Raw genomic sequence first — 13,796 nt, 5'->3', positions numbered from 1 at the left:
CATCCCAACCCTCTGCCCCAGCCCTGAGCCTCCTCCCACACTCCGAACCCCTTGGTCCCACCCCCACCACATGAATTTTGTTATGTAACAAAATTTATTCTGCACATGGACATAAATTGGAACACTGCCAATAAGGCTCTAAAATATTTTTTTCTGCAAAATAGGTGGTAGCACTAGGAACCTGACAGTGCAATAGAAGAGATCTTTATCTGCACTCCTTTAGGATGGCTTGCATAACTCACTACCAGCTTTGCCACTCATGAGCAATGCAGCCTTCCCAAACACATGCTGATAAAGCCGTTACGTCACCTTCCATTATGCAGTCTCTCGAGATTTCTGTTTGGAAGCCACAGTTTATTACATAGATAGCATTGTAAGAGTGCCCAGTATTTCACAGTAGACTATGCTAAACAAAGAACAGAGGCCCAGATTCCCAGCTGGGGAGGGAAAGTGAACTACAAAGGAGTTTGTAGCAGCTCTCCAATCCTGGGTCTGATTTTCCACCAGCCTAGTCCCCAAGGAAGTTTAAAGGTGCATCTGCTCAATGAGGTTCTAAGTTACCTAGACTTGGAAATCAGGAGGCTCTCTCAATAAAGTTCTAAAGTTTAAAAAGAATAATGAAATGGCTATTTATCTGATCAGATAAATTCAGATCACAGAATTCCATTTTCCAGGCTATACTTTGAGGTAGTGAATTGAGGTGAATTCTGGGAGGTACTGAGAATGAAACACATTATAGTGAAACCCCATATATGCGATATAATTGGGACTGGGGCCAGATCAGATCACCAAAAATCCAGATAATAGGCTTCACCCCCAGATGGCAGGTCTCAGACATCAGGAGACAGGGGGCTGACAGCCTAAACCCCGCTGCCCAGGGCTTGAGCTGTCAGTCCCATTTCAGTTAGTATGGAGAGCTGGATAATGGAGGCTCCGATAAACAGGATTCTACTGTATATGTCCCACTCAGACAGTGTCAGTGTTTTGCCAGTGTGTGGTAAGGCAGGTTTATAGGTTTGGGAGATGCAGAAGCCCCTCAGAACAGTCTAGGACGGTAAACACAGACACTCTGATCACCTCAACACACTGGGCTCATTTGGTTTTTGGATTCAATCTCTGAATCTTCTGCTCTTGAAAACACAAGCCTCTGCCTGATGTGCTAAAGCAGCAGTTTGACTGGCTTTCTCACGTACCAATAGAAGGAACTGTCATGTACATTAACCAGTTTAATGTATATACCAGTAGGGGTGATGACACACTCGTACGTTTTATGGACCGGTGACAACTGCATGTAGTTGCCACTTTCCTGTTTTAACACCTGAAATCATACATTTTGATTATATATAATAACATATCTGAGGCTGGATTGTAATTGGAGCACACTCAGATCTGAGATGAGAAAGACAGAAGGTGAAGTGGGAGGGCCACCTCTACTGTTGCCTGTTCCTGGGACCCCATGAAGGCCACTCTCTCAGAGCTCAGTGGGGTCAAAGTTCCAATATATTTGGGGCAGGAGGGGGAAGCAGGGGACTATATTCTCTGTGACATGGCTCCCAAGGGGAAATGCTGCTTAAATTGGGTGGCTGTGCTCTCAGCCCCTTCTATAAACCCCAACTTTTCCAACCACAGAAGGTGTCACTAAATCAGCCTCTGTAGTCTCTGGCCCTTCACCCTTTCTTACGGGTTCTCCACAGGAGGACTCAATCTGATGCTAAGAAACACTCCTGAGAGGGGTGATTTATAATTGGATCATTGGCCTGGTAGGTCAACAATTTTTGTGTGGCAACCCAACTTTGACAGTGCCTTTTAATGAAGAGATAAGACTAATGGTCTGGATGATGGGGTTAATTGCATCCTCAGCAAGTTCGCAGATGACACTAAGCTGGGGGGAGAGGTAGATACTCTGGAGGGTAGGGATAGGGCCTAGAATTACCTACACAAATTGGAGGATTGGGCCAAAATAAATCTGATGAGGTTCAACAAGGACAAGTGCAGAGTCCTGCACTTAAGAAGAAAGAACCCCATGCATCGCTACAGTCTGGGGACTGACTGGCTAAGCAGCAGTTCTGCAGAAAAGGTCCTGGGGATTACAGTGGACGAAAAGCTGGATATGAGTCAGCAGTGTTCTCTCGTTACCAAGAAGGCTAATGTCATATTGGGCTGTATTAGTAGGAGCATTGCCAGCAGATCGAGGGAAGTGATTATTCCCCTCTGTTCGACACTAGTGAGGCCACATCTGGAGTATTGCGTCCAGTTTTGGTCCCCCTACTACAGAAAGGATGTGTACAAATTGGAGAGAGTCCAGCGGAGGGCAATAAAAATGATTAGTGGGGTGGGGCACATGACTTACGAGGAGAGGCTGAGGGAAGTGGTCTTATTTAGTCTGCAGAAGAGAAGAGTGAGGGGGGATTTGATAGCAGCCTTCAACTACCTGAAGTGGGGTTCCAAAGAGGATGGAGCTAGGCTGTTCTCAGTGATGGCAGATGACAGAACAAGGAGCAATGATCTCAAGTTGCAGTGGGAGAGGTCCAGTTTGCATATTAGGAAACACTATTTCACTAGGAGGGTGGTGAAGCACTAGAATGGGTTATCTAGGGAGGTGGTGGAATCGCTATCCTTTTTAAGGCCCGGCTTGACAAAGCCTTGGCTGGGATGATTTAGTTTGTGTTGGCCCTGCTTTGAGCAGGGGATTGGACTAGATGACCTGAGGTCTCTTCCAACACTAATATTCTATGATTCTATGTAGCCTAGCAATAGACAACCCAATTTTGAATCACGGAATCAGGTGCTTACTCATTCAGACTGTGGGAGTTAACTCAGCACTTCAGGGGTGGGAATGGGATTTAGTCTTAGTGTCATGTGAAACATGAGTCACTGTGTTGGTTGTGAACTTTCTTTACCATAAGGATCCTGTGGTTTTGCCAATAGATTGTTTCCTCTCTCTTCCTTTTTCTCTCTCTTTTGCAGGAAGGAGCGTCCTAACTCTCTGAATGTCTTCCCCCTTGCTGATGGAATGGTACGTGGGCAGATAGGGGCCAAGATCATCCCCACAGTGGACCACTGGCACTTGAGTGACCTCGGCCAGCTGCAGTCCAACTCCAGCTACAAGGTTTTATAGATTGTCATGGAACAAGGGTTTCCCCACTGTCAATAGCATCCTACATCTTCATAAAGACAGAGACCACCATGTGTCCATAACCCTTTGCAGCCTTTCTCTTTTGTACATCTGATCCTTTCTTAGAACCATGGGTAGGACGATAGACCTTCAGATACAGATAAATTTGATGTAGGCTGGAGGACTGGTTTTGACACAACTCACATTTTTTGTCACTTTCTGATTTTTGTCAGTTCTAATTCCTGCTAGTTAGTGTTTTCTGCTGATGGAGCAGAAATGATGGAACCAATCTTCTGCCTCGTCATTGGAACTGTGTCTTTCTCTCTCGTGGGGCTGGGCACTGTGCTGCTGTGCCATAATCTGCCCTTTCTAGTTGATCTTTGTTTTAAGCTTCCTGTCTTTGGGTTCATGTACACTAGACAAAAAAGGTGCTGCCACCACCACTGATGGTAGCAACACCTAATGCCTACAGTGCATCTGAAATGCTTTGTGTCCTTATACAAATTGCTCAGCTGCTATAGAGTGATTGGTATAGCTGGTTGCATTGTGCCACTGTGGAGCAAGCCTTTATGTCACCTTCACAGTCAACGCTGGTGATCTGCGTGTGTGAACAAAAAATCACAGCACTGCAGCTGTACCAGTGCTGCTGGCCCTCCCATCGCCATTCTATAATGCTCTGCTCCTCCTTTCAATAACTTATTTGTGGAACGAGCTCCAGCAACTGTATCCCTAGCATCACCTCCAGCATTATATAAAAGTGTTATGGAACACTGACCCTGGAAACCATAGGACTTGGCCAACATGCCCAGAATACCATTCAGATCTCATGATAATTTGCAAATTTCCAAAAAGCACCTGTTCTGGAGAGCTGTGCTGGGAACTGGGATAAGAGTCCCACAATGCACTGGTATGATCAAGGATGGAGGGATGTAGAAATGGCACAACATTTTTGTATAAACTGAGTTGTATTCTGCCTGTGCTGCACCTCTTCAAGGAGACACAGTCCAACCAACGCTTGCATGCACTGTTTATCCCCATGACAATGCATTCCCTAACGCTTCCATTTAATCAATTGTATGTATCTTTTGCAGGGGAGAGTAGGAAGAAAGATGGAGTTGCATCCATTTTAATAGACTTGATGAGGCAATCCAGGAAGTTTCTGGAAAGTGTAGGGGACAATTTCCTGGTGCAAGTGCTGGAGGAACCAACTAGGGGAAAAGCTCTTCTTTTTGTGAAAAGCTGTGAAAAACAGGGAAGAAATAGTAGAGGAAGCAATAGTGGATGGGAACCTGGGAGGCAGTGACCATGAGATGGTCGAGTTCAGGATCCTGACACAAGGAAGAAAGGAGAGCAGTAGAACAGAGACCCTGGACTTCAGAAAAGCAGACTTCGACTCCCTCAGGGAACTGATGGGCAAGGTCCCCTGGGAGAATAACATGATGGGGAAAGGAGTCGAGGGAAGCTGGCTGTATTTTAAAGAATCCTTATTGAGGTTGCAGGAACAAACCATCCCGATGTGTAGGAAGAAAAGTAAATATGGCAGGTGACCAGCTTGGCTCAACAGTGAAATCCTTGCTCGTCTTAAACACAAAAAAAACAGCTTACAAGAAGTGGAAGATTGGACAAATAACCAGGGAGGAGTATAAAAGTATTGCTCAGGCATGCAGGAGTGAAATTAGGAAGGCCAAATCACACTTGGAGTTGCAGCTAGCCGGAGATGTTAGGAGTAACAAGAAGGGTTTCTTCAGATATGTTAGCAACAAGAAGAAAGTCAAGGAAAGTGTGGGCCCCTTGCTGAATGAGGGAGGGAACCTAGTGACAGAGGATGTGGAGAAAGCTAGTGTACTCAATGCTTTTTTTGCCTCCGTCTTCACAGACAAGGTCAGCTCCCAGACAGCTGCACTCTGCAGCACGGTATGGGGAGGTGACCAGCTCTCTGTGGGGAAAGAAGTAGTTCGGGACTATTTAGAAAAGCTGGACGAGCACAAGTCCATGGGGCCGGATGCGCTGCATCCGAGGGTGCTAAAGGAGTTGGCCGATGAGATTGCAGAGCCATTGGCCATTATCTTTGAAAAATCATGGCGATCGGGGGAGGTCCCGGATGACTGGAAAAAGGCTAATGTAGTGCCCATCTTTAAAAAAGGGAAGAAGGAAGATCCAGGGAACTACAGGCCAGTCAGTCTCACCTCAGTCCCTGGAAAAATCATGGAACAGGTCCTCAAGGAATCAATTCTGAACCACTTAAAGGAGGGGAAAGTGATCAGGAACAGTCAGCATGGATTCACCAAGGGCAAGTCATGCCTGACTAACCTAATTGCCTTCTATGATGAGATAACCGGCTCTGTGGATGAGGGGAAAGCAGTGGATGTGCTATTTCTGGACTTTAGCAAAGCTTTTGATACAGTCTCCCACAGTATTCTTGCCAGCAAGTTAAAGAAGTATGGGCTGGATGAATGGACGGTAAGGTGGATAGAAAACTGTCTAGATGGTCGGGCTCAACGGGTAGTGATCAATGGTTCCATGTCTAGTTGGCAGCCGGTATCAAGTGGGGTGCCCCAAGGGTTGGTGCTGGGGCCGGTTTTATTCAATATCTTCATTAACGATCTGGAGGATGGTGTGGACTGCACCCTTAGCAAGTTTGCAGATGACACTAAACTGGGAGGAGTGGTTGATATGCTGGAGGGTAGGGATAGGATACAGAGGAACCTAGACAAATTAGAGGATTGGGCCAAAAGAAATATGATGAGGTTCAACAAGGACAAGTGCAGAGTCCTGCACTTGGGACGGAAGAATCCCATGCACTGCTACAGACTAGGGACCGAATGGCTGGGCAGCAGTTCTGCAGAAAAGGACCTAGGGGTTACGGTGGACGAAAAGCTGAATATGAGTCAACAGTGTGCCCTTGTTGCCAAGAAGGCTAATGGCATTTTGGGTTGTATAAGTAGGGGCATTTCCAGCAGATCAAGGGAAGTGATCATTCCCCTCTATTCAGCACTGGTGAGACCTCATCTGGAGTACTGTGTCCAGTTTTGGACCCCACACTACAAGAAGGATGTGGATAAATTGGAGAGAGTCGAGCGGAGGGCAAGAAAAATGATTAGGGGGCTGGAACACATGACTTATGAGGAGAGGCTGAGGGAACTGGGATTGTTTAGCCTGCAGAAGAGAAGAATGAGGGGGGATTTGATAGCTGCTTTCAACTACCTGAAAGGGGGTTCCAAAGGGGATGGATCTAGACTGTTCTCAGTGGTAGAAGATGACAGAACAAGGAGTAATGGTCTCAAGTTGCAGAGGGGTAGGTTTAGGTTGGATATTAGGAAAAACTTTTTCACTAGTAGGGTGGTGAAGAACTGGAATGGGTTACCTAGGGAGGTGGTGGAATCTCCTTCCTTAGAGGTTTTTAAGGTCAGGCTTGACAAAGCCCTGGCTGGGATGATTTAGTTGGGTTTGGTCCTGCTTTGAGCAGGGGGTTGGACTAGATGACCTCCTGAGGTCCCTTCCAACCCTGAGATTCTATGATTCTATGCTGTTTTAACCTGTGCTTTGTAGCACAGAGACTAAAAGCTTCTGCAGTTTATCAATAACTCACTCTCTGCATTTCAGAAAAAAATCATCAGAAATTCAAATAAAACTATAGAAACCTTGAATTCTGAGTTCAGGCAGTGGAGGTTACTAACTGTATCTTTTTGTAATTTGTTGATTTCTTTGCCTGATACATGATTAATTTATAATGGAAAGAAAATATTGTGCCTTGCTGACAGTGCTCAGCTATGAGTGTATCCATCAGGTAACACAGAGATAAATGTTCAGTGCTTGTTAAGGAAAGCCCAAGTATGGGACACTGAGTTTAAGGAAGGTAGCCTCTGTGGGGTGGGTTAGGCTGTGGGTTATGGAAAATCCTGGATGCATAGGTTGTTAAGGTAGATATCCTAAAGCAGAATAATTCATAGCTTGTGGAAGATATAGCATGAGTAAGTGTTGGGTAGTGGAGGATACTAAGTGAGTAATGGGTTCACTGTTTGGGATGGAGGTGTCCCACATGCAAACCTCTTAATTGCTCTTTATTAGGCAGTACTTTCTGCTTGAAGTGTTATTTAATAAATGCTCTTGCTTGGCCGTTGAAATGCATTGCAATGCTGCAAATACTTTATGGTGACTTTATTATGCTTTTCTTTTGTGGTGCTCTAAGTTCTCTCTGTGTTGGGAACATAGCTGATGTTTAACTGCTATCAGATGCACACTGATAGCTTACCTGCCTGGTCTTTTTTCTTCTAACTCTCTGAACTGATTTTTCATCTTCAAGAGTCTGATTATTAAATATTTTTACATTTTCATTATTATTATCATTATTTCTTATTATTTTATTTGCATCTTACTTTTTGTAACTAGATTAGGTTTCGTTTTGCTTTTGTTTTTTTACATTTAACATTTTATATTTTGTAGATTTAGTCCTTAATGCTTTTTGGGTTTGTTTTTATGTACTGTATTTTCAGTGTTAAAATCATAGAATTGTGGCTACTCATGGTGACATATTACTCCTATGAATTTTGGGCTTTTACAATGCATTTTGGAGGTCACGGCTACACATTTGACGTTTAGGAGGCTCACAGGTCTGATTCTAGGTAAGTGGTGGCTATGGAGAGTATCCTTTTGTATGTGAAGTATTATGGAGATCACCCCCTGGACTGTAGGATAGCTAGTGAGTGAGGGAGATTTGGTGGTAGAGGGGGGTAGAAGGAATATTTCAGCAGTGTCTAGTAGAGTTCCTGGAAGGTTAAAAGGAATATCTTGTCTGTATCTAAGGGGTTTGGAGTGGATGTTCCCAAAACAGATTGGTTGGCTGTGGAGAATATTCCATACATAAGTGGAAAATTAAGAAGCATAACCGACGGTGTGTGGTAGACCATGGTGGTTATCCCATGAGCATGTTTTGAGTGGAGGATTATATAAATAAGCAGCAGTGCATGGGGCATGCTTTTGAGATAGATGTGGAATAGGAGTAGCACCCATGGCATTGGTGGTTTAGTGTTTTTGAATGTGGTTTTATTTACATTTTATACTGAATAATGGTGCATTTTTAGCCCCTTTGCTTCCGGGCCTTGGGAGTGCAGTAGCAGGTATTTGTCAAAGTAACGTTAAGTCCCAATGCATTGGAGTTGTCCACGAAACCCTCTGATTTGATACTTTGCCCTTGCACATTAGAATGGAAGCACCCAGAATAGGAATTTTTAAAAGTTGTAAGAAGTCTAATGTTCAAATATAGCAGCCTGAGTAAAATGTCCATATTTCAAATTTGATGCCCAAATCAGCAAGTAGATTCACAAATGATCATTTAATGCACCAGGATGATGATCTGAACATCCATACAGGAGAAGTGGGTGTGCTGTTTGGGCTCATTCATCATTCATTCATTCATGCCCGTCACAATCCAAAAAGGTCAAGCAAAAAAAGTGGATAAAATTTGATAGCAACATTGTAAAAAAATAAACAAATTCAATTTCAGAGTCTGCGCCATAAGTAATCAGGTAATGGATATGGCACAGGACTCTTGGTTTCCTTACTGCAGTATCCAGCAGGATACTGCAGGAATGAGCATGGACAGGGAGACTTTAATGTGTTTCTAATTAAAGTAGTATGTCAATAATGGGTATGGTTTGTTTTTTTAAAGAAAGCATGGCTGCCAAGGGTTACATTGCCATTTTTTCACTATCTTCATTCTCATCCCATGTTGAACTGTTTTGTTGCATCATGAAATTGTAAGGAAGAAGGACTGTAGAACACAGACTTCCAAAAAGCTGAGGTGCAGACAACATCACAGTTCCAAGACTGTGAGGTCTAAAAAGGTAGTACCTCGTTTTAAAGCGCAATTAACAAACTAAGTAGAAGCAGAAACTTCCTAGCAACTGCACAGAAGAGAAGATGCAAATAAGGATGGCAATAACTATAGTAAGGAAATTGGGGGGTGGGTATATATCAAATAGCTTTTCCACCCAAGTGGAAAACATTGTAATATGTTGCTCTAGAAGTTCACTTTGCTATCCTCTTTCAGGAAATGCTTTAAGTGGCCTTGGAAGGTATGGGGTGGAAGGTTAGAAACCCTGCCAAGAAGACTTGGGAGATCTCATTTGGGTCTGAGGCCAATTGGTCACTGATGAGAAGGTGAACTGGCTAAGTCTGAAACAGTGCTTTCTTAATTGGCAAGCAGGGAGTGCAGCATCAAATGCTGTAGTATTCTTGAAAGCTTCCTGTATTTTTCAGGATGTGGTAGGATGAGGAATGGGACCATAATTTATGTTGAACAGGGACTTGTTTGAGCACATTTCAGGTTGGAAATACATCTCAAGGGGTTATTTATGACATCTTTTGATTTCTGAACTCTTGGTCCTGTCTTTCATCCAGTTGGGGAGAACCACATGTGTTGTCATCCTGGGTCCATGCCTGGCTATCTTCTACGTGAGCTAATACAGACATGTAGCTCTCCCCAACTAATGAAGTAAGACCATTTCAGCTTGATACCCACTTTACTTCAGCTGTCTAGTATAAAAAATATTTACCTGTCCCTTCAAATGAAGTGATAGCATTAGAAATCTATTAAACAAGTTCTGTGCCAATGACCTACTGTAATGATGGATCCAGAGCATCTATGAAACAGCTTCATAGAAGGCTGTATCACTTTCCAGAAATGATTGTGCTTTCCTTCTTGCACTGGGTATCTTGGAAGACATTGGCCTGATTTTCAGAAGTGCGGAGCACCCATCAATCCCAGTGAAGTCAAGGGAAGGTGCAGCTGTTTTTCACCTTTGAAAATCAGGTCACATTCCATTATGAATAGGCCTCATATCTCACGTAACTTCTGAAGACCTGAAATGCCATCTTTGTTGGTAATAAAGAAAGAGGGGGATCGATATTTAGACCAAGTAGGATTTGCTTGATGAGTTCTGTACAGGAACTTGCTGTTCATTTGCAGTGCTAAGCAGGCACAATGAGCTCTGGGTGTTCAGTTTGTGGTACTCATTTTCCATAATTTGCTACAAGGCATCCATCAATCCAGTAAATAAGAAATTATCTGAAACATATAGATGCACTTTTTCCTCTCTGTTTTCTCCGTCTTTGTATTGTCATAGTGCCCAAATGATGAAATGTCTGAATCTGGGCAGTCTTCTGCAGCTGCCACTCCAAGCACCACTGGGACAAAGTCCAACACACCAACCTCATCTGTGCCCTCTGCTGCTGTCACGCCCCTAAACGAGAGTCTGCAACCCATCAGTGACTACAGTGGAACAGACACGAACAATAAGAGGGCACGGGAAAAGCGGAACAGCAGGAACATGGAAGTTCAGGTCACCCAGGAGATGAGGAATGTCAGCATAGGTATGGCAAGTGTATTCTTCTGTATATAGTCTTTGCTAGCCAACCTGTTGCATGCCCACTTTAATAAAAGGCATACATGGGCATTGTAAAATCAAATACCGGAAGAGGTCTTGGGGGACTGAAGGAGTAACTAGCTTAGTTCAACTGAAAGACAATGCTCTCTGTTTATTAAGGGTACAGTTGGAAGTAGGGGAATAAAGGTGGGTGATATACTCATTTATGCTTGATGGTAGGACTATGCTTGCTTTTTGGACAGTGGCACGCTTTGTGGAGGAAAAATAAAAGATTCATTGACATGGATCCAATTTCCAAGTTTATTGCAACTGACTTAGAGGAAATTTCTTCTGTAAAGCTCCCAAATGAGTTCCTGACAAAGTGAAACCACAAAACAGAAAAATCTTGTGCTGTAGCCTTTGACTGAGGATGCCAGTGTTGAAATCCCATTTTGTAGTTATATTAGCAGCCTGTTTGCTACCAGGATCAACGTCCCTTGGCTGGCAGAGGGCAATGTAGTTCCTCAAGAAGTACTTACATATTGAGTGCCTAACCAATAAGTCGGTATCATTTTAATGATGTCAGTTAAGCCAGCACAGTAAATATAAGTATCAGCACTGGGAGACAGACAAAGAAGTCTCAGCTCTCTCCATTCTCCATCACTGGCCTGTATGGGTTGGCAAAAACTGTCATAGAATCATAGACTATTAGGGTGTGGGGTGTTCGGTCACAGAGACCCCCTTGGGATCATCATCTGACATGCTGGAATTACCTCTGAGCCCGTTTTCCACTGCCAGCTTGGGGCTCCAGAACCCTGCCTTGTTAACCCAGATACACTAGTCTGCTGCAACACAGACCCAGGTCTGGTCCATGCCCCCAAAGCTGCAGAGTTTAACCAAAAACTGCTCAGCAAGTCACCTGTCTCCAGCACCCAGACACCCAGTTCCCAATGGGATCCAAACCCCAAATAAATCTGTTTTGCTCTGCATAAAGCTTATACAGGGTAAACTCATATATTGTCCGCCCTCTATAACACAGATAGAGAGATATGCACAACTGTTTGCTCCCCCCCGGTATTAATCACTTATACTCAGGATTTACTAGTAAACAAAAGTGATTTTATTAAGTATAAAAAGTAGGATTTAAGTGGTTCCAAGTAATAACAGACAGAACAAAGTACATTACCAAGCAAAATAAAACAAATCACACAAGTCCAAGCCTAATACATTTAAGAAACTGAATATAGGTAAATCTCACCCTCAGAGATGTTTCAATAAGCTTCTTTCACAGACTAGACTCCTTCTTAGTCTGGGCCCAATCCTTTCCCCGGTACAGTTCTTGTTAGTTCCAGCTCAGGTGGTAAGTAGGGCTTTTCTCATGACTACCGTCGCCTTTGTTCTGTTTCACCCCCTTTTATATCTTTGGCACAAGGCGGGAATCCTTCCTCTCTCTGGGTTCCCACCCTTCCTTCTAAGTGGAAATGCACCAGGTTTAAGATGGATTCCAGTCCCAGGTGATATGGTCACATGTCCTGTGAGACCCCAAGCCTCCATTCTTTCTGGCCTGACTCACACGAACACGGGAAGGCTTACAAGTAAACAGAGCCATTTACAACCAATTGTTCTAGTTAATGAGAGCCATCAAGATCCCAAGTCACCATTAATGGCCCACACTTTGCATAGTTACAATAGGACTTCAGAGTAATACTTCATATTTCTAGCTTTACATACAAGAAAGATACATACATACATACAAATAGGATGAATACACTCAGTAGATTATAAACTTTGTAATGATACCTTACAAGAGACCTTTTGCATGAAGCATATTCCAGTTACATTATATTCACGCTTATTAGCATATTTCCATAAAACATATGGAGTGCAATGTCACATAGGGTTGGAAGAGACCTCAGGTCATCTAGTCCAACCCCCTGCTCAAAGCAGGACCAACCCCAACTAAATCATCCCAGCCAGGGCTTTGTCAAGTTGGGCCTTAAAAAACCTCTAAGGAAGGAGATTCCACCACCTCCCTAGGTAACCCATTCCAGTGCTTCACCACCCTCCTCGTGAAATAGTTTTTCCTAATATCCAACCTAGACCTCCCCCACTGCAACTTGAGACCATTGCTCCTTGTTCTTTCATCTGCTACCACTGAGGACAACCTAGCTCCATCCTCTTTGGAACCCCCCTTCAGGTAGTTGAAGACTGCTATCAAATACCCCCTCACTCTTCTGCAGACTAAATAAGACCACTTCCCTCAACCTCTCCTCGTAAGTCATTTTCCCCAGCCCCCTAATGATTTTTGTTGCCCTCCGCTGGACTCTCTCCAATTTGTCCACATCCTTTCTGTAGTGGGGGACCCAAAACTGGATGCAGTATTCCAGATGTGGCCTCACCAGTGCTGGATAGAGGGGAATAATCACTTCCCTCGATATACTGGCAATGCTCATACTAATGCAGCCCAATATGCCATTAGTCTTCTTGGCTACAAGGTCACACTGTTGACTCATAGCAAGAGAAAGTTAGTAGTAAATATACAGGGCCATTGCTGGTGTAATTCCAATGGTGATAATGTATTTACACTCAGGATAAATCTGTTTTGCAGCATGTCTTCCCTCTGCCCCAGCCAAATACATTGCAGTCCACTACAGGAAGCAGCAGAGGGCTGCAACTCCAACACACTTTAAATAATTTTCAGTATAGTCACGTTTAAAACTGCTGCTAGACCTGCTGGATATTGGTTAGAAAGTTTGTACTGGGGAGTCATCATCAATGGAGGAGTGTCTTCAATTTCCATGAAGGCTAGTGGAATTGCATTGGATTGGATTAATTTGTTCCACGTGAACTGCTTAGGAGAAAGTATCTGAATGAATGGGCCAGAAAAAAACCCCCTGAGAACAAAGATTCTTGTCAGTCCATAATGGATGCATAACATCTGCTGCTTTTTACCATGCACAAATAGACTTTAGAATTTGGGGTAAATGGGGCATGAGCTCCTAAGATATTATAGAGGAGTGCATGCAACATCAAACCTAATTAACACTTCAGTAGCCTTCTGGGTCCAAAATCTGCCCTCAGATATGTGGGTACAACTCCAGCTGAAGTCAACATGGATCTGAGGGGAGAATTTGGGGCCTGGATATTAAAGGCATATAGTTTGATACACAGAGGCTAATTCATCCCTACTATAACTCTGTTGAAGATATTAGAATTATAGAAATGTAGGACTGGAAGAAACCTCAATAGGTTATCTAGTCCAGTCCCCTGCACTGAGAAAGAGAGGAATAAGTACTATCTAGACCATCCCTGACAGG

General features: G+C 43.6%; 1 protein-coding gene across 23 annotated transcripts in view; it reads left to right on the top strand.

The window, feature by feature from the left end:
- MAPK8IP3 (mitogen-activated protein kinase 8 interacting protein 3) overlaps nt 1–13,796 on the top strand; it is a 184,096-nt gene that overhangs the window by 62,251 nt on the left and 108,049 nt on the right. For 16 of the 23 annotated variants that reach the window (XM_039493047.1, XM_039493054.1, XM_039493045.1 and 13 more), the window contains 2 exons: nt 2,968–3,109; nt 10,240–10,486. In XM_039493047.1, coding sequence (XP_039348981.1) covers nt 2,968–3,109; nt 10,240–10,486 — 389 coding nt within the window. The remainder of the gene's footprint in view (nt 1–2,967; nt 3,110–10,239; nt 10,487–13,796) is intronic. The other 7 variants (XM_039493061.1, XM_039493058.1, XM_039493060.1 and 4 more) reach the window with 1 other exon arrangement.

This window comes from Mauremys reevesii, linkage group 10 (assembly GCF_016161935.1).
Source record: "Mauremys reevesii isolate NIE-2019 linkage group 10, ASM1616193v1, whole genome shotgun sequence".
Classification (NCBI taxonomy): domain Eukaryota; kingdom Metazoa; phylum Chordata; order Testudines; family Geoemydidae; genus Mauremys; species Mauremys reevesii.
Note: the sequence above shows the minus strand (reverse complement) of the source record. Positions and strands in the feature narration are given on the sequence as shown.